The 19,864-nt window shown below is 43.6% G+C and overlaps 1 protein-coding gene across 1 annotated transcript in view; it reads right to left on the bottom strand.

Moving 5' to 3' along the window:
• Nucleotides 1-7,943, bottom strand: part of st6galnac5a (ST6 (alpha-N-acetyl-neuraminyl-2,3-beta-galactosyl-1,3)-N-acetylgalactosaminide alpha-2,6-sialyltransferase 5a) — a 32,371-nt gene extending 24,428 nt beyond the window's left edge. The window contains exons 1-2 of the mRNA XM_071526842.1: nucleotides 7,906-7,943; nucleotides 6,638-6,847 (exon numbers count right to left, since the gene is read on the bottom strand). Coding sequence (XP_071382943.1) covers nucleotides 6,638-6,847; nucleotides 7,906-7,920 — 225 coding nt within the window. The 5' untranslated portion in view covers nucleotides 7,921-7,943. The remainder of the gene's footprint in view (nucleotides 1-6,637; nucleotides 6,848-7,905) is intronic.
• Between the last annotated feature and the right edge of the window lie 11,921 nt (nucleotides 7,944-19,864).

The raw sequence follows: 19,864 nt of genomic DNA, 5'->3' as shown, positions 1-19,864 counted from the left end.
AGTAACCAACTGAGAGTAATAATGAACAGAGATCCCGCTTGTTTTTCATCTTAACATCTCAAACCACAAGAGTCCATTGATTCTACATCAGGCTATACATTAGTCTAATTATCATTTATTAATTACATTTCCCCCCCTGCAATAATTTCCTTGCGCAGCAGCAAAACAACAACAGCACAGAGGACAAAACAAGGACACGCTGCCAGGGGAAAGACATTTTTGTTAGGGGATACAAAGTGTGGCACAACACCGGAAACATAAAAGATGATTTTTCCCGGGAAAGACCAACCAGACACCAGGTGTTCAGAACAACAGTCAAAAGTTTGGACACACCTGATTGAATGTACTATGTTTCTCATTCTCTTAAAGCCATTCTGATCTAAAGGCTTATGCTTAAATGCTTGAAATTTGTTTCTTAGACAAATATAGATAGTGAAGTTGATGTCTATGTATTCATTTCTTTCCAAAGCCTTTGCCTTTCCATCAAGGCAAAGGGCGGCTACTTTAAAGAATCTAAAATATAAGATAGTTTTGATTTGTTTAACACTTTTTTGGTCACTGCATCATTCCATTTGTGTTATTTCATAGTTTTGATGTCTTTACTATTATTCTAAAATGTGGAAAATAGTAAAAATAAAGAAAAATGTGCTGTGTCCAAACTTTTGACTGGTAGTGTAGGTTGAATCACTATTGTGTTATATCAGATTCTTACTTTAAGACTCAGTAGAAGACAAAGTGACCCATTGAGATGTAGATTTTTTGTGTAGTGTAGGAAACTGAGTGAGTGAGACTTTTGATGAGGTTGTTTGTTTCCTCTACCATCGATTAGGAGAGTTAGACCGACCCAACTGCAGCACGTGCCACCCTGCCTATAATCCACCATTTTGTCTGTACTGGTTATCATGGAAACTTCCAGTGTTGACCTACATGTCAGTGTGACCCACATGCTGCAGCAGAGGCCTGTCCAAGAACTCCATGAAATAAAAATCTAAAGGAAACACTCCTATGTACATAAACTCCCTCACTCCCTCATCTCCCCTGGGGGGGGGGCGAGGGAAGATACAGAACGGCTCCACATGAAACAATCTGCTTTACACTACAGAGGCTCCAGGTCCCACGACGGAGCCCGCTGTTGGTATTTGAGTGAGAGATCCTGCTTAACCTGAAATGATGTGGACTCCCTCCGGCGGAGAGGCAGGGGGAGGAGGGGAGGAGGCTCAGCGTGCGCTCAGGGGAAAAAACGCTTACTCCTCAACACCCCTGGAAGTGTAATCAAGAGGCTCGTCGAGGGCGCGGGAGACCGAAGAACCGCCGATGATCAACCATGACGCCGTCTCCTCAGCGGGGGAATGATGGGATATACATCAAAGTCTGCTCTGTAATTGGGACTGTTTCGATTGAAGGCAGACAATGCGGCGCAGACGCCGATTTAACGTCGCGTCAGCACAACATTTTTGCGCGGAAGGTTATTTTTTCGTCATGCCTCTCCGGTGCTTACAGTTAGAGTTTTCCTCCAACAACTTTTTCCCCCCCAAAAAACTTTGCCTGCTTTAATATGACCCTGCTCTTTTTCCGTTCTATTTTTGGCCAAGAAGCACATTGTTTTGGCAAATTCCAGGTCTCCATAATTAATAACCTTGGCATCCAATATGTTACTAATCTGGGGGGGGGACGCTCACGGCATACAGAGGGAGATTACGCCGAAACACAAATAATAGTTTGATCATTTCTCTCTCTCACCATGAAGGACACGCTCATTAATCACGCCTAAAGAGCTGAGTAATGCAGCCAGCCTTGTGCGGCTGCAGAGAGAGTAAAGGCACCAGAGGAAGAAAAAGCAAAGAAATCGAGTTTTATTGCAACATTTTCTGCCAAGCGTCTCTCTGCATTATCTCTCGACGATGTCAAAGGCGTCAGCCCGTCATCTATCTCTTGATGTTTTGCCAAAAGGTACCATCCATTTATCATAGTTTAACCTTTTCAGATGCTTCACAGCTCTCTCAGGGGCCAAATAAGAAGAGCGCCCTACAGGTTACAGCTTACCGAGCGCCAAAGGTTAAAACATGGAAAAGCATGAAATCGGCATTCAGCTCATGACATCCGCCTAAAGAAATTTCCCTCCACTTTCTTTATGTTGAAAATGTATGACTTCACCAGTGATTCCCTAACCAGAGAATGCCAAAAGGCAGTGAGTGTGAGATTACTCCGTCGAGGGAATGCTTATCGTGAGGGAACGTCCCCCCTCATCCATAATTGCTTTTCAGGCTTGCATTGGAAAGAGCCTGAAGCTGTGTTATGTTTGGCGGGAGCAGAATGCATTGGAGATAAGTTGGAATCCAAGACTATGCCCCAAATGGGACCACTGTGGCATAACGAAACCGCTATTCTCCTCTCTTCTGTCGAAACAGAGGAGTTTTAGCATTCTAACAAGGTCTCGGCATAAAAATAGTGGTTTTCTGTTTCATGCGATTCTCATTGTAATTTAAAATCCCAAAACGGAAGAAACACGAGGACAGACATCAAGCACACATTCACGCATTTACGCGCACACACACACACACACACACACACGAAGACTTCATAAACATGGATAGTTTGCATAAAAAGACTCCAGATTCCTTGGCCATAAAGGCCTAACTGGGGAGTTTTCTGTCTCACTCTCCAGCTGGCTGATTGCATAGTGAAATCCTAATGAACGGTGAAAAATGGCTTTGTTGCTCAGAGAAAACCATACAAGATGTGGCTGTCTGGGATGAAATATTAAACATCTCACTTCTCCAGCTGTCACCAGAGCGGTGGTTAGGAGAGCGATGCCTCGTCATGTTTCCTTGGCACAGATGGCTTCATTCTCCTTGGCTCTGCCTTTGAACATGGCCTACCTGGGCTTATCAGAGAGTCTTTCCAGCCAAAGATATGTCTCAAAACCGTTTCCCCCCCCCCCCATTGTTTGACTGTGTGCGCTGACAAATCTGTTATGTAAATCTCTCGCGTCACCTCAGTGGGATCGTCAGTAGCAACAGAACAGACTCAGACAGCTTTACTTTTTTTGGATAACGAGCCAACAGTTTGACTTTGAATCATGTGGAAAAACCGTCTTTTTAGACAGCAAAAGTCAGCCTAAGTTCATCCCTTTCCAGCACGACATCAGGGGCACTTTGATAAGGCTGTTTGCTTTTCCCCCGCACTGAAATCTCCTCCATTATTCCGTCTCCACCTGCCTTTCCCTGTTATATCAGTCGGGTATCGGCATCATTCTCGTGTCGGAGAGGCAATCGGAAAGAAATGGCTACGGCGTCTCTCTCCCTCCTCGTCTCTCCGCTCTCACCATCCTCTCCTCGGAGAGACAGGCAAGAGCGGTTTCCAGTCCTCCTCCTCCTCCACAATAAGAAAATAAAACGGAGGATAGTGCAAGAAGAAAGGAAACCCCTCGGGATTTCTCTCTCTGTCTCTCTCTCACGTGTCTGTTTCTGCCTCCTTCTTCATTCTCTTGTCTCATTCTCTCAGGCCGAACTCTTCCCAGGTCCCATTCTCTTTTATCATTCTCTCTGTCCTTACCCTTCCCTAGTTTCTTTCTCTTCTCTCATTCTCTTTGCCCTTACTCTCCCCAAGTTTCTTTCCCTTTTCATCTCCTTCCTAAGTGTCTTTCCTTCCTTCCTTCCTTCCTCGTCTCATCTCTCTCCTTCCCAGCATGTCCAGGCCAACTGATGTTGCATAACTAGAAATAAAGTAGCCTTCATTCTGACCTAAATGTTATATAGAAAATATTTGGTCTGAAGCTTTTGAGGGAACTGTTAAATGGACTCTAGATGTAAAAATAAAACCTGTAATGTACAAAATCATCTTTGTCTTATTTAGGCTCATAGCCTTTTGAAGATAGTTAAACGTTTGAAGATAGTTAAAAGTTTAGCTGTGTGGGCAAATGTCCTGTTGTATTTGTCCTGGCCAGATTCCCGTAGCTGTCTTACAGACTTCAAAATATTTTCTGGGTTGTGATTAGTTTAATACTCTAGCGGAAGATAAAGTGAAAGGGTCAAAGGTGAACCGGCGCTGCACTGTGCGGCTGATGTCTCGGAAAGATCGATACGACGGTGAGGTCGACAAGTAAAGATGAAAAAGACAAATGTTCGTGTCAGCGTATTTTTCCACACACGGGTCTCTCAGCTCTGCAGGAAACCACACGCGAGGCAAAGCCAGAAACTTTTTCATACGTCAGGAAGCCAGGGCTACTTCATGTCGTCCATCTCTGGGGAAAACACAATGGCCTGGAAAACTGAATGCAAAGGGTTCAGTGTATGTGAAGGTTGTATTGCGTTATGCACTACCAAGCATTGTAGCAGGCGGAGCGCATTCATATCATAAAGTATTGATTGTAGATTGCAGTGGCAGAATTCTGTTGTGATGGGTTATATAATAGAAGGTTTGAAGAAGCATTAGTGATGTTCAGTGGAGCCATGGCCCCTAATTGATGTCCCTTGTCGCCAAAATGTCAATAAGTTTATTGCCAAGAGAAAAAATAAATTGGTGGTTTGCTTTTGATGCTCCACTGCTCCCGTCAGTGGGGGAAAATCAATTCTCATCCATAGCTGGGTTTACTGGCGCATTACAGAGGAATCCTCATCAAATCAAAATGTGCACGGTCACTGAATATTGGCATTTGAGGCAGTGAGAAAAAAGATGCTTCTGCGTGCCCCGTCAACTGGCTTAAAATATGACTGACTCATTTCATATTTATTTGTGTGCCACTCAGCTGCATTTCTCAGCTGCACGAATCCTGATTCACTCACAGCGAACAAAAGACAAACAGGAGAGGGATGTGTGCCGTTCTGACCGCACCCAAGAACAAATACTGACTGGGTTTCAATTTTCTGTGCCACAGATAGATGTACCTGACTGAAACGTAGAGCATGTTAAACTTATTCTAAAGTTGAAGCTTGTTCTACTGTTGTTCTCTTTGTGAGTCACTCTGAGTTTGAGTGCCAGCTAAATTCCTAAAATGTAAATGAAAGTGTGTGTTCACACACAGCAACTGCTGACAACTCTAGCTACTCTCTCGGACCACGGGGAACGATGCTAATGTGTTGACTTCCACAGCAGTTGCCAACAAATCTGTGTGGCTGATGCAGATTTGCACTATTTGCTTCTCTAATCCAAAGAAGTCTGATGATCACAGACACAACAGTTGTGATTCTCAGCACTGCCCCCTCCCTCCTCCAGCTAATGGATGAATGTGTCCATCACTAGTTGCCGTTAAAAAGCTGAGATTTGCACATAAAATCCAGGAAGACAACATAATGCGAGGTATTGTCAAGATTGCAACAAGTATGTGTTTCAACATAAAATTTCCCTGAACATCAGCAGCTGAAAAAAGTGAAGTGAAGTTTGTTAGTCCATACATCAGGCCCTGAGCTCCACAGCAGAATGGCGTAAACGCCTTCTCTAAAACAGCTGAAGTCGCTGGAGTCCTCACTTCACAGTAAAAAAAAAATTATGGAAAATAACCATAAAATGGCTTGGATTGAGACTTGGATTATGCAGGGCGAGCTGCATGGAGCCATTTTATGGTTGTTTTCCATTATTTTTTTCACCATGAAGTCAAGTCAGGTCCCCAGCAACTTCAGTTGTTTTGAAGTAGGCTTCTACACCATTCCCCTGTGAAGCTCTGGGTCTGTTGTATATGGACTAACAAACTTCACCCGAGTTTCAGCTGGCATGGGGGTGAGTAGATAACGATTGAATTTTCATTTTTGGGTGAACTATTCCTTTAAGGATTCATCCCCTTTAATACTACCCAATTAGCACTTGTTGCTAGGTATGTGAACCTATCAAAACGATGTATGAAAGGTGATACCAAAGTAGCAAATATTACATGATTTGTATATAAATATAGCTTATATTTCTTACATGGATGTAATTAGAGCCTCTCACACGTCTCACAGTCAGTCACAAGCGACCCTTCACCCAAGCTGCTGTGTGCATACAAGAAAGTAAATGTAAACACGTTGTCTTATATGCATCTTGCCTTAAAAAGACCTTTCATGGTGATTAGGTCTGCTTTACTTGCAGCGCCTCCGCTCCCCAGTATTCCCATTGATTGTTTTCTCCTGCCTTGGTTAATAGATGGAAGTCAATACGCTCCTACAGTGATGTCAGGGTTCACCTAGCTGCAGGTCTCCTGGGCTTATCAATTAGAGCGTTAAGAGTGCAGCCAAGGATTTCATTTGTACCCTAAGCTATTATTAGTAACGACAGGTGGGTATTGAGTGTGGCGCAACACTGTGCTGGAGAAAATTGTGATAAATGACAGGAGAGAGACTCTCTCTAAAGAGCCGAGCAGATAGACGACTGCTGGTCATTAGACAGAAGGAAAGGTGTGTGTGTGTGTGTGCATGCGTGTGTGAAGGTGTGTGCGTGTGCATGTGACACGTGTGCACGGGTGCATGTGCTTGAGAGAGAAAATGCAATAAAACAGACCCAGTCCAGTAATGTGTTTATAACGAAAACAAAAACAGCAACTGGTTTCACTCTCAAATGCTTGGTGCCTGCCTGGTTTGCAGCGCATTAGCCACACATTTTGAAGCCATTCATCCGCCCACCGCTGCATTATGGGAGACACACACACACTGCCACATCTGTTTACCTTATGGTCGATGATGCCGCTGTAGCCCTGGAGGACCGGAGGGTGAGGCTTGGCCACCCTGACGGGGGCTCCAGTGGGCCGCCGCAGCTGCTCATGCTGGCGGATGTGCGTGTCGTTGGAGTCCCTGGAAGCGCTGTTGAAGCTGCCGTTGTACACAAGTAACAGGCTGGCGCACAGGAGAAGGACCAGAAACACGGCGACCCCATGGCGCTGACACAAAGACACACACAGATGCTGACAAATTAGCCTTCTTTTTTTGCATTGGAGTGGTTACACCTATCCAGGCTCGAGCAGATGAGAGCGCAAAGTAGCCTGGATACGGCATCATCATCACCATCATCATCATCATCATGTCAGGTTAGTTTAGACAGGGGCGTCAATCAACCCCAAGGTATGGAAAAGTCCCTGCAATTCATATCCTTTCCTGCAAAAACCTGCACATATCGACTAAATGTCAGGGGACAAGTGGATCAATGAGTGTTGAGAGACAAGTTATTACTGATAAATCATTAGAAGCATGCGCACAAAGCATACAGGCAACATTGTCCCAGATTGATCCCCTGATTAGTTTTTTATTTATATATATGGGGATTTTACTTTCGATTTGTAGGGATTAAAAACGCAAAACTACAACTTCAAATCTGGACTCACTAAAGCAAGACACGTGCCACACCTTGCCATACCCCGTGGACGCCCATTAATTTAAACTATAAAGTTATAGCCTATATCGATTTCCTGACTCTGCAAGTTAAGAGGTGGATCCGCCTGAGCTTCTCCTCCCTATAAATCCATATTAACTTACAGGTGGATAAGCAGCCCGTGACACTTTTTGATTGGTTTCATGGCACGGCGCGACGCGAGGAACACATTATAGGCTTGTTTTATTTTTTTTTAAATGAAAAATTCAATTTCACAGCTGCCTAAATTTAGGCGACGTGCATTAAAACAGCACAGCCAACAAATTTTCCGAGCAATAAAATTCAATGCAATAGTTTTTCTTAATTGATCTGGATTAACCTCAGAATAAAATAAACTGTCCAGTGCGCTGTGATCCATGCTGTAGTGTGTAGCTGCTATAAGAAATGTCAGAGCTTAGTGGCAGACAGAGCGCACAGCTGGAGGTCTATTGTTCAGATCCTAATCTTTTGATCCGACAGTGTTCACACAGCAGCATTACGGCGATTGGAGCGCACTTCAGAGAACAACGCTTCATTTAAAGCGGACACAAACAGTTGCCTGCGGGTTACTACATGATATTAAACCTTTACCATAGGTGTCTTCATTTTGCGGCGCGCGGTCTTATTTCTGCGGCTCGGTGCGTGTGGCTCCACTTTCTCTCATGGTCGAGCATCATCTGTTCGCATCCCGGATCCACTCCAGCCCGTCCACACTCTGGGCTTCTCTGTGCCTGCCGCCTGTGTGTCTTCAGACTGGAACCAGGCGCAATTCATACAGCGGAGACCGAGGCGACAGATGTTGACTGCTGTCTCCTCTGCGGGGTCCTAAAGCCGTCCGAGTTCAAGGTCTGGAGAGTCGGGCGGCGCGGCGCAGTTTAATTAAAGCGACTACCTGCAGGAGGATGATAAGGACGTTTTGTTTAATGGTTATTTCCTACTTAGAAATATATGATGTAAATCTATGGTCGGATGACTCAAGAGTAGCAGAAACCCACTTATGTAATCCTTTGACGTCTAGCGCATAAAAGTATGAGGCAGAATATCACTAAGATGAAAGACAATTTTATAGTAGCCTAATCATGTGTGTGTATGCCAATATGCACTGTGTGAGTGAGTGTGTTGTATGTCTATGTATTAAAGTCATAATCTGTGACATTTTCATAGAAATAAATGTGCGATTTTGCCACTCTCTATCTCTTGATTAGTGAGTTTTGCTGTCCGGTGTCTGGTAGGTCTTTCCTGGAAAAAATCCTCTGGTGCACAGGAAGTGATGCGTTTTATATTTCTGGCAGCAGCAACATCTGTTTGTTTGGGATAACTAATAATAATACGCCTACTAATAATAAACCTTATTTATGGAGCACTTTTCAAAACAAAGTTACAAAGCGCTTCGCAGAGCAGCAGAGAAGGAAAACAATAAGAACAACCAACAGCAGTAATAAACAGTAAATGAGAAAAAGAGAGAAAAGCGATCAGCAAGTTTATAAAAGTACTTTTTAGGAGTGATTTAAAAGAAGAAGCTGATGAAGCCAGCCCGAAGCTACCGGCGCCCTGGCTGAGGAGGTCCGATCGCTCTTCGTCTCCATGGCTGTTGGATCTCAGGCTGCGATTTGCCTCACAGGGGATTAAAAGGTCAGAGCTGCAGCTGGGTGCGAGTCCAACACGAGCCTCGAAGGTGATCAATCAGATCTAAAAAAAAAAAAATCGATTTGCAAAAATTTACAGGCAAACAGTGTAGTGAGGCTAAAATTGTCGTAATATAGTCACGTCTTTTAGATTTAGCTGGAAGCCTCGCTGCTGCAGTCTGAACTAACTGTAGACAGCAGAGCGGATTCTGACTGATACAGGAGTAAAGAGAATTACAGCTGTCTAAACCAGATGATATAAAAGCGTGGATCACCTTTACCAGGATGAAAAGGATGAAAAAAAGGACTGTATTTTTGGAGATGGATTTCCACAGGACTGTTCAACATTCTGAACGTGATCACAGAAGAAGAACTGGGTAGTTAGCGTGAGCAGCAATAGCCACCATGGCTGAACAGACGAAGAAGAGAGAGCTGTAGCCATCTACAGAAACTCAAACTTCATTATCAGAAAATCCAAGGAAAATACTAGGGATGGGGCGATATGTTTATCTCAAGATACGATTCGATACACGATATGGGGTTCATGATTCGATAAAACCACGATACGATGTGATAACTAAAAGTTCAATGACAACAAAGTCTGACTGTGCAGAATTATGTTTATTTCTGAGCTCCAAATTTTTCTAGCAATGGCATTGGCTTGCTAGAATGTAAACAACTATTAAAAAATGTCATTACAATGTGTAAATAATATAATTTGGATGGAGAGCTTGTGAAATTGTGATGGCAGTCTCATTTGTGATTACGGCAGCAGAATAAAATGGAGCTAATATCATTTTTTTGCATTGCGATATATTGAATTCCGACTTATCTTAAAAAAGGTGACAGGTGATCTCTGGGAAGTGCAGTGCAGAAACAGCACAGTGATGAGCGCTTAGCAACAAAGATGAAGACATAATTTAAAAAAAAACAAGAATCTAACAGAATACCACTTTAAAGAGTATGTAGACTCACACATAATCTCCATGTATTTCCTGTAATCACCTGTATCACTGCAGCCTGCACACACCAAGCTGCCTGCCACACTGTGGGCAGTTAGCCACAGCCTGCAGATAACAATGCATTAAACCCTGAGACGAGCTGCTGCATGTTTCACCCCCACTGCGAGCGAGTGTGTATAATCTGCTTATGAAAACATGGGTCCTCCCAAAGGAGAGGCAGAAGAGACTTCCTAGAAGCAGTAATCCACATCAATGTCACCATCAGCGTCACCAGGGAATAATGTGAGATAACTCACCATAAGGCAGAGAGAGGCTCGACAATAACACCGTCGCATCTAAAAGCAGTTTCAAACAAAGGCTGTCTTTGAAGTGCGCACTTATTGAAGGGCAGTGAAAGGACGGCAGGCGTGTGTCTCCCCGAGTGTCTGCGAGAGAAAACAGACTATACTTTATTTTTTATTTAACAGGGACAATTCGGCAAATAGGCAAAAAGCAGGCGATAGCAGAGGCAACCGTTGCATAAGTCCCCCTTCATGCGTCTTTTTTGCACTAAAGCTGCAGTCAGTTCTCGCTTGAATGTTATACAGCAGACCCCAAACAGTATGTTGAAACACAAAACTCTAATGTCTCTCAACCAGACCATTCTCTGTAACTTCCAAGGGCTGAAAGGAGAACATATAGCTGGATTTTTCTGAACAATTTCTCTCGGGGATGGAGCCCAAGTGTACTTGTAGTTCAATAAGCATACAGTAAATAATAGCTACATCTGTACTTTAATTTCCCCAGAGTTAGTAGACTGCTAATTCTTTATCTACAGTGGAGCAAAGGCTACATTCACACATTTTTTATTTCCATTATTTACAGAGTCTGTGGTTGGCGAGCTCATGTGAACATGAGGTATAGTTGTACATGCTCTCAGTACTACAGCTTCCCAGCAGCACAGCACAAGATTTACTGTCTGATTCTGTGTTTTATTCATGTATTCTGCTCTGTCTGTGTGAGCCGTATCTTGATTTGTGCTTTATTCTGCACATTATATCACTGTTCATGTTCCAGTAATGGAATTAAATGCAAGGAAATTTCCACTCTCTGCTCAATTGAGAAATTCTACTACTTCTGTTACTTCTACTATATTGTTGTGCGGGTATTTGAACATTATACATGACTCTATGGTAAAATATAAGGATCTCCCCCCTAGTGTAAGTTTGGCCGGTGACTTGACTGTGCCAGAAATGGAAAGTCACTAGTTGCAGCCGCTCTAGTTAGAGTAAAGCTTCTTTCCCAGGCACTTTTTTTAAAAGTCTGTGCATGTACTTCTGCTTGAGTCACGTTTATTTACCTCTACTTTTACTTCAATGTGTTTTATTTTTAGACACGAGACTGGTGAGTCATATCTCATACTGTAGCTTTATTGGTATGAGCTAAAAAAGGAACTATGAGCTGATAGTCAACCAACAAAATACTTGCAAGGACTCTGCCCCAAAAAAACGGTAATATGCTAATTTTGGAAGGTGCACCAAATCTCAAAGTAAATACTATTTTATGAAGAAAATTCTCACTCAGTAATGACAGCAACTCCCAAGGAGTGCAACATTATTTCTCTTAAAATAGCTCTCTCTACTGTTAAAAACTAACTTGTATTGACATATTATTTTCGTCACAGTACTATTTTAGTGAACTTTTACTTTTACTTTTTAAAAGTTAACTTATTTAATTAATAACAGTACTTATAAAGGGTCCGGTTAGCTGTTTGGGTGGCTCAGGACTAAATACTCACCGGCTCATAGAGCTTTGTGCACCGGTACAAATTTAAAGTGTAATCACCAGACAAGCAAGCTCACACCCGCAGCACCCAGGCGCGTGTTGATCAGCGTTAATGATCCTCATAACGTTGAGGTTACGGCACTTACAGAGCAGCGTGTGAATGCCAGGGCCGGGCTGGCGATAAGGCTGCGGTGAAAGATGGCTGCTGAACACTCGGAAAGCGGCGGGTTGCTGATCAGCAGGTGTTTACGATGCCTATAACACGCAGGGGGCTCAGGCACCTACTTATTGCCTGTCGTTGGCCGTTACATGGTTGATTGTGTAGGGTCCACACGGGCCTATATTTCTCCTTTTATGTTCTCTCTAATCCGCCGCAGATCAGTATCCCCCTCCTGATTTACGAGGGAACTCAGCTCCCTGTGGTGCCGCTATAGGGGGACCTTGACGAGGGAATCTCACTGGCTTTTTGTCCTTTCCATAATTAGAGAGTACATCCAATTCACCCTGTTCATTACCCCCGGGCCCAATGACAAATGATGAGGAGGCCTGCTTTAATGCGGGCTCACTGGGTGTCCTGTGTGGGGTGAATGACCAGCAGTGCGTACAGGTGGATGGGAGATGGGAGAGGCATTCACAAGGCACTTCAAACACTATACGGCACAAAATGTAATTAGGAGTTTCTCTTCCGCACATCCCTCTTGAAAAATACCTGTGCGTGTTTCACAGGTCCTTGCTCAAGGACACTCTGACAAGGATTTGACACGCCGGCTATTGTGGGGATCGAAGCTGTGGTCTCTCTCCCATCTCTCTGTGAATTTTGGGGTTGGTTCTTTGTGTGATAAACGCATTGTTAACATGTGATAGCAGCTGACAGGTCATTAGGGAGAATGAATGGATCGTATTACCAAATGGGACAAAAAATGAAACCCATTCAGTTTGGACTGCAGGTAAATTAGAAAATAGATAGGATTTCTCAGTAATGGATTCCATTTAATAATGTCAATCATTAGGCCGTTCTCATGAAAATAACTAGATGCCGAAACAAGGTTCAAATCTGCCCAGTTCCCCAGTAAATTATAGTATTTAACATCCCTCCTAGTCATTACACAACAATCTGTTCAGCTGTGTGTGTTTACAGTTACTCTAGCGGGGCCAAGACATCGTCCGCTAGAGGCTTTGCTCTCCATATTTGTTGACTGTAGAGGCGTCAAGAATAGGGTGATGGGTGTCCGATGCTCTGCGTTGGCCTTTAATTAAATTGTTCCCTCAGGCATGATGGAAGAGGGAATCTAGTTTCAGGGGTGACTGGGCCACGGGTACAGAGGGAGACCCGGCGCTCTGTGAATGCCTGGCTTTGTTGTGTGTCTCTGCTGGAGGCAAGACAAGCACTCCCAGACTCCGACTTTGCCAAATGGGAAAGCAGCCCTGTGGTGATGCATCACTGGCTTGCACCCCCCCCCACATCCCCCCCTCTCCTCCGACGCCACCAACCAGCTCGAGGTGCACATACTGTAGATGCTTTATGCTTCTCTATATCATCTACATTCTTTTCCCTTTCCTGCGCTGCTCTGCAATGTATGTCGACTCATTCTGCTGCCAGAGCGGCATTGTGGGATGCTAAATGCTTATTAGTACTAGTATTATTGCTTATTTCAGTAATAGAGCTTAACCAAATACAGGAAGGATACTGAAGGACTAAATTGTTCTTCCACTTCATTGTATTAATTCTAGGTGTAGTGCAACCCTTCCTAAAACACTGGTTTATGTGCACTGCCATTAAGTTGTCCATCTTCCATTCAAACTAATGGAAATGCACATTTAGTGCACCTAAGTCCGCTCTCAAAGTGCCACTCTGAAGTCCCATTCTCAGTGTTTGCCCTCCATTTGAATCTTTATTGAAAGTCATGCACAAATCCAAAGAAAATTCCCCCTGATGGTCTGTGGTTGGGAGGCAGATTACAGTTTGTGTCCAAGGTAATTTCAACGCTGAGTGACTTTCTCTCTACTCCAATTTGCCTGTGAACAGGACAACCTGGTCTCCAGCTCGCCAAGCCAAGAGGCTGGAGGCCAGACTCCCATGAATGAAGCCATCCCCTCTCTCTCTAATTTCATTCTCTGGTTATGACTGACTGAGTGACAAGCTGGCTGGGTGAGCGGCTGTGAATGGCCCAGTCCAGAGTCTGTCTTCCTCTCTGGCTGACAAATGGTTTGGCTGAATGACTAATGGCTAATTAACTTCCTGAATATGATTGTTTATCTGACTTTGTGATCTGACTGCGTGCCAGTTTGCCTGGCCGCCTGTGTGTCGGTGAGTCCGTCTGAAGACCCGGCCTCTCCTGACGTTAGCACAAACCCACCAGATGCTCTGGCTGCACGCTCTGCGCTCCACAGTGCTGGCAGCGTGCCACTGCTGCCGCTTCACTAGGCTAATGTAAATGCTCTGTCTCATGGTCCGGGCCCCGAGGGAGATACACTCGTCTGCCCCCACATGCTCACTCTCAGGGGGGGAAGCGAGCGGGCCAGGAGCCTGGGCAGGCTACCTGGGTGACGAAGGAGATATTCGAGGTTAGGAGTGAAGGATTGCAAAACAGGCAGTCTGGAACCATTTGTAACGCTGTCAGAGAGTGCAAAAGCCAAGGGAGCACTGTATTTAGAAAGTCAGTAAGGTACGCACCCCTTCAGACCTAAATAGGTTCAGCCATCGTTGGTGAGTCCAGCTTTCTCCACACAGAGCACTTGCTTCCTGTTTTTTACAAGAAGGTTTTGTATTAAGGTAAGATTGTTTTTTAGGCATTTCTGCTTTATTTTGGATAGTCACAGTGGAGAGGAAAGACTCGGCAGAGAGAGGGGATGACATGCAGCAAAGGGTACAGGCCGGATTTGAACCAATGCCACTGTGATTAGGACTTAGCCTTAATGGTATGCGCTCCACTGGTTGAGCCACCCCATGTATTTTGTTCTGAAGCTTCATTTCGACACCTCCTGTGCATGGAGAAGATTTCTCGTCAGTGACCATACCCGCCAATTTAATTAGGGCAAATAGGGTAAATGTATGGTATTTAAATTAGGGGGATGTGACGCTCTTCTCTGTCACAGTGTTCAGTGATTTTGGCTGACAATAATCTTGCCTAGTGCAGCTTTAAGTCCTCTGCTATCCTTTAAAAGGTAAACTAGTTTGTTTTCATTTTATGCTGTTGAGAATAGATGTCACTTTTTTAATAATTTATATCATATTTTTGAGCCAAACTGTGTGTTATGTAAGATGGTGGTTCTGATTCTGAACCAGCTCCCTCCACCCCGTACATCTGTAACGCCATCAGAGCTACAGATGTACCACCGCTTGTCAACAATCTTCAGACAGCTGCATGGTACAGCGAAACAGAAAGACAGCTCCACTGTGGAAGAACCATGAATCCTTTCATTGTTTTGCACAAGTTTTTTTGCGGAAGTAGTCTTGCAAGATATGTGATTGGGTTGCACAGATCTAATTTTTGGCGAGGCTTTTGAACAGTCCTCTGTCTCTGTAGTGGGAGATTCCCGAGAGAGATCAGTGCCGCCTCAAAGGATTGGACAGACAAGTAAACTGCTCACCATACATGCTCAGTTTCTAAGGCAGGAAAAATAACTCTGCTCATATAATGAGAGCTTTGGCAGGAGAACAACAGTAGTGCGGGGCTGTGCTGCATTTTTCCTCTGCTTGTTGGTAGCATATTTCCACCAGATAGTCGGGATTCATAAAGCTGTCAATGGAAACAAAATTTCACCAAGTTGGAGAGCACAGTCAATGAAATCCTTCACGTCTTCCGCTGTCTGGCATGACTGTGAATGTGCTGTGAATGCTTCTCTCACCACCTATAAAATCACCGCTCAGACGAGGGGAAGGCAGCGCTTTTCTCATTTCACGTGAGGTGGCTGTGGCCTAAGGGTGAGCGAAGCAGGTTTATGAAGTTCAACTCCCTGGACAGGCTGAAGAAATTTAGGCGCGGGGAATGAGTTACTGAGAAAGAACATTTGTGATCAGCAAACCTTCCCAGCCATTGAGAGATCCCCCTTGATCCCCTTGAACCTTGAAAGGAGCTGACATCTCCCAGCAGTGTGTCTGACAGAGCAGTCCATCACTTCTGCCCGATGTCACTCAAAACAGAGCGTCATCAGCATAAAAGCTGAAAATGCGTGAATGAATTAAACAAACCTCTGGCTAATGCAGTTGGCGGCACATACATAGACATCAAAGAAAGTGATTGATTGAGATGGGCGAAGGTGGCTGTGAGGAGATAAGAACTTTTAGAGCAATTCAATTACCATCAGGCCCGCAGAAGATGTAAGATGTTGTAAACTATGATTATATCAAGGTTGGTGAAAGGAGATGGGAGGAGAAGGGTGTAAACAAGGGCATTAACCAAGGCATTATTTAGCCTGTGACAATAAATTATACTATCCAGGCTGGGGTTGATGCAAAAACACTTATTTGTGTAATTGTAGGAAGTGCTTTAAAAATGTAAAGAAATTTCCAGGGAGCACAAACACAGGCTCCAAAACGAATATAACTATTCATGACAGTGGAGAGATGTGTTTTGTCACTGCCGGGGTTGCAATTGGTCACAGCTGAATGTTTTCTGTTGCTTCAGATAATCTAAAAATTGTTGACATTTAGTGCCAGCCCGTACACTTTATCCTTCGAAAGCTCCTGATTCCTGACAGGCTCGATATGCTTACAGAAAGTAAAGATGGGGAGGATGAGCAAGTACCGGAGGAGGTGGGTGTAATCAATAAAAACATGAGGCAATTAGTGTAGCGCTCATATTTCTTTAGGGAGGTGGGTGTAAAACGTGGCGATCAAAGTAATGTCTGCAGCGTGCGAGTCATTAATGAGGCACCAGATCTACTACGGGGAGATATAGTTAAAGAGCCTTCAGGAAGCCAGTATGGAGTGAAAAACCCAATACAAGCACCCCATCTTTCATGCACTTTACAAACGTTACAGATAATTAGTTAGCGTGCGGAAAAGAAAAATGGCTCACTGATCACTCCCACTTCCCACATTGCCTTTCTCACTAGTTTCTGCATCTCCTGCCAGATATTGTCAAGTGGCCAGCCATTTCTCGACTGGCTGGCCACTTTGAAACCAGCGAAATATACCAATTAGCAGGATCTGGCGACAAACACAAGCGGCGTGCTAAGTGGACAGGACTGACTCCAAGGAGCATGATGTCACTTCGTCCACAGGAGCTCATGAAAACGTGCAGACGAGCGGCTGCGGCTCTCACAACTCGGGATGCAAACATTCAAAAAGCAAAACACAAACAAACTCGCACAGGAACTCGGTAATCTTGAACGCAGCTGGAGTTCAGCGTTGGGAGGTAGGCGATGTGTTATGATGTGCTTTGACTTGATGCGTCCCACACACACACCCAACTAATTGGATGCACCTGTCAAGGAACAATGTTTTAAAATTGTCGTTACTGTACCTGCACAGTAAAACACGTCTGAGAGGTTAGATGAGTCTGTCAGGGTTCATTTCAGAGACTGAATGAAACGTCAGAGAGATAATTAGATTCAATCGTTTATTAAAAACAACTTTCAGATTGAGTGTACAAAAGTCATGTGATGCAAATGGAGATTTTTCTTTTACAGATATCATTGCCAATGGGTTAGAAAATGATCTCGACAATGATATACTTTACAGAGAAAGAGGATGAGTCATAGACAGTACAAAGAGGCAGCACACACACACACACACACACACACACACACATTGCCAACTACAAGCGTGAAACATGAGCACAAGGAAGAACGCTTTATGCTCAACCACAGCAAATGTAAACTTACAAACAATACCACGGAAGCATTTGCTCAGTAACTGTAATTGTTTGGCAAAAAAAACATTTTCAGATGATTTATTCTCTTTCAGTGGCTTTGAAAACAGAATCTGCAGAGTGAGAAGACTCACATGGCAACTGATCACCTTGAAAACAGCAGCTTTTCTACACTCTTTAAAGGGATGTAATGCTTTCAACACATCTGTGTGTCCACATTGACTTTTTTTCTACATTTTAGACATTTAGCTGACATTTATCCAGAGCAATTTAAAATGAGAGAACAGGCAGGAGGCATTTTGTGATTCTTTATACTTTTCCTCCACTACATTTCAGAGGGAAATATTGTACTTTTTACTCCACTGCATTTATCTGACGGCTGTAGTTACTAGTTACTTTGCAGAATAAGGTTTTAAATGCAAAACATATGATAGGCTCATAAAATATGTTGCATTTTCAGTATACGGAGCAGTTAGACCTACAACATTAAAATACTTATTATAGGTTAATGCATCAATAAATTAACACTCTGAAAAGGACCATTCTTTTTACTTTTGATACTTAAGTAGATTTTACTGCTAATACTTTACTTATACTTTTACTTAAGTAAACTTTTGAATGCAGAACTTTTACTTTTACTGGAGTATTTGTCCATCATGGCATTGCTGCTTTTACTTTTTTGAGTACTCTTTCCACCCCTGTTGAAAAGTAACACAGATATGTTTCAGACAGGTGTGCTGAAAATGGCACATCCCTTTTCAGAGTGCAGAGACAACACTTCTGAACATCATGCACCATCATCTTCCTCTCTCCAGTTTGGGATAACTGGGGGAGCGAGGGAAGACTACATCTTGTAGCACCATCTGGCCCTGGAGAGCACATTCCCTTGAAAATACGTTTCGGAGGTCAAACGTCCTGCAAGAACAAATTTGCCAACACAGAAACAAAAATATTCCAATTGTCTCATTGACCTTGCTCAGTTGCGCTGTGCACCTAACAGAAAACGCTGCGGCTTTCCAGCTGCCGGCGAAACAAAAATGATAAAAAATACGGTAAATAGTGGGGGCAGACAGAATCTAATTGAGGTCTAACACAGTCAAGGTAACGGAAGTGAAATGGGAGGATTTTTCCTCTCCAAGGTAAGACAGAGTGGAAAGTTTACAATTTTTTTTCCCATTTAGCCAATGGCTCATTAGTTTCTCTATTGTTGTAAGCTTGTGGAAATTACATCATGTCCATTACTGTCATTGCTCTCTCTGTCTCTGCGACTCCACCCAACACTGATGACAAATGAATGGAGGTTGGAGGCACGCTCGCAGCTATTTAGTTATTAGTTAATACATCAGCCATGTCATTGTACTGTCGACGGCATTCATAAACATGACTGAAGAGCCTGATGATTTGATACGGCTCCTGAATAACTCTCTACTACTGTATGTCACACTGACTGTGTGGAGGCCTGACACCTCGGTTTTCCACGCAGTAAGATGCATTTGGCAGAGTCTTCACTGACTGAGCCGGAGCTGGACTGTGCTTGTGTTTTGACGATGTGACTCTGCTCCCGTAATTGAATCACCACTGCAGGGCCGGGGAAATTGTTTTGATGGTGGTCAACTCCGGCAGAGAACATCTCAAACTAACAATTAATTTAACTAAAGCGAAGGGGAAGTAATACCATTAGCCTAGCCCACTTTTCCTTTACAGTCTTTTTTTCCTGTGCAGTGAAACACTTTGATAAATGCCACAAAAGGCAATACTTGGCATCCTCCTGGGAACTGTGTGGCTGATTCATTTTTTTTTAAATGAGAGTGAAGTGTTACGTGATTAAAATAAACCCCGGCCGACCGCATCTGAAGTTAGTGCTGGAGCTGAAAACATGTCCGGCACCAGGGCATGAAATGAGACAGGCTCAGCTCGCCGACCCACATTTAATTTTCTATCTTGATACTTTATTCATTACTCCGGCATAAAAGCCATGAACCATGTGGGCATTACTATTTCATACTCTTGTTAGTATGCAAAGGTTACATAAAAACCTCTTACGCCCACCTGAACTCCGGAGAACTGTCTGAACAAAGCACATCTCCGCTCCATCATTGATGTTTTAAAAAATCTCATGAGATCCCAGAATTGAGAGGTCAGCTGAGCTCGGGCTGTATTCATATAGCATGAACACAATTGACAGAGTTTCATATGCTCTCATACTGCTTACTCTGGTTTTAAGAAGGAATTAAATCACATGAGGGGTTTGAGATTTCCGTTAATCCCCCCCAGAGGAAAAGCAAAAGACACAGAAGACAGAATCCATCCAAAAATAAAAGCATTCACAATACAACAAATTTTACATAATGCTTAGAGTGAACAGCAAGCAACAGAACATTAC

The sequence above is a fragment of the Centroberyx affinis genome, unplaced genomic scaffold (genome assembly GCF_046629955.1).
Source record: "Centroberyx affinis isolate AG114_WGS23_722 - 3 ecotype Tasmania unplaced genomic scaffold, CSIRO-AGI_Caff_v1 ptg001468l_1, whole genome shotgun sequence".
Classification (NCBI taxonomy): domain Eukaryota; kingdom Metazoa; phylum Chordata; class Actinopteri; order Beryciformes; family Berycidae; genus Centroberyx; species Centroberyx affinis.
Note: the sequence above shows the minus strand (reverse complement) of the source record. Positions and strands in the feature narration are given on the sequence as shown.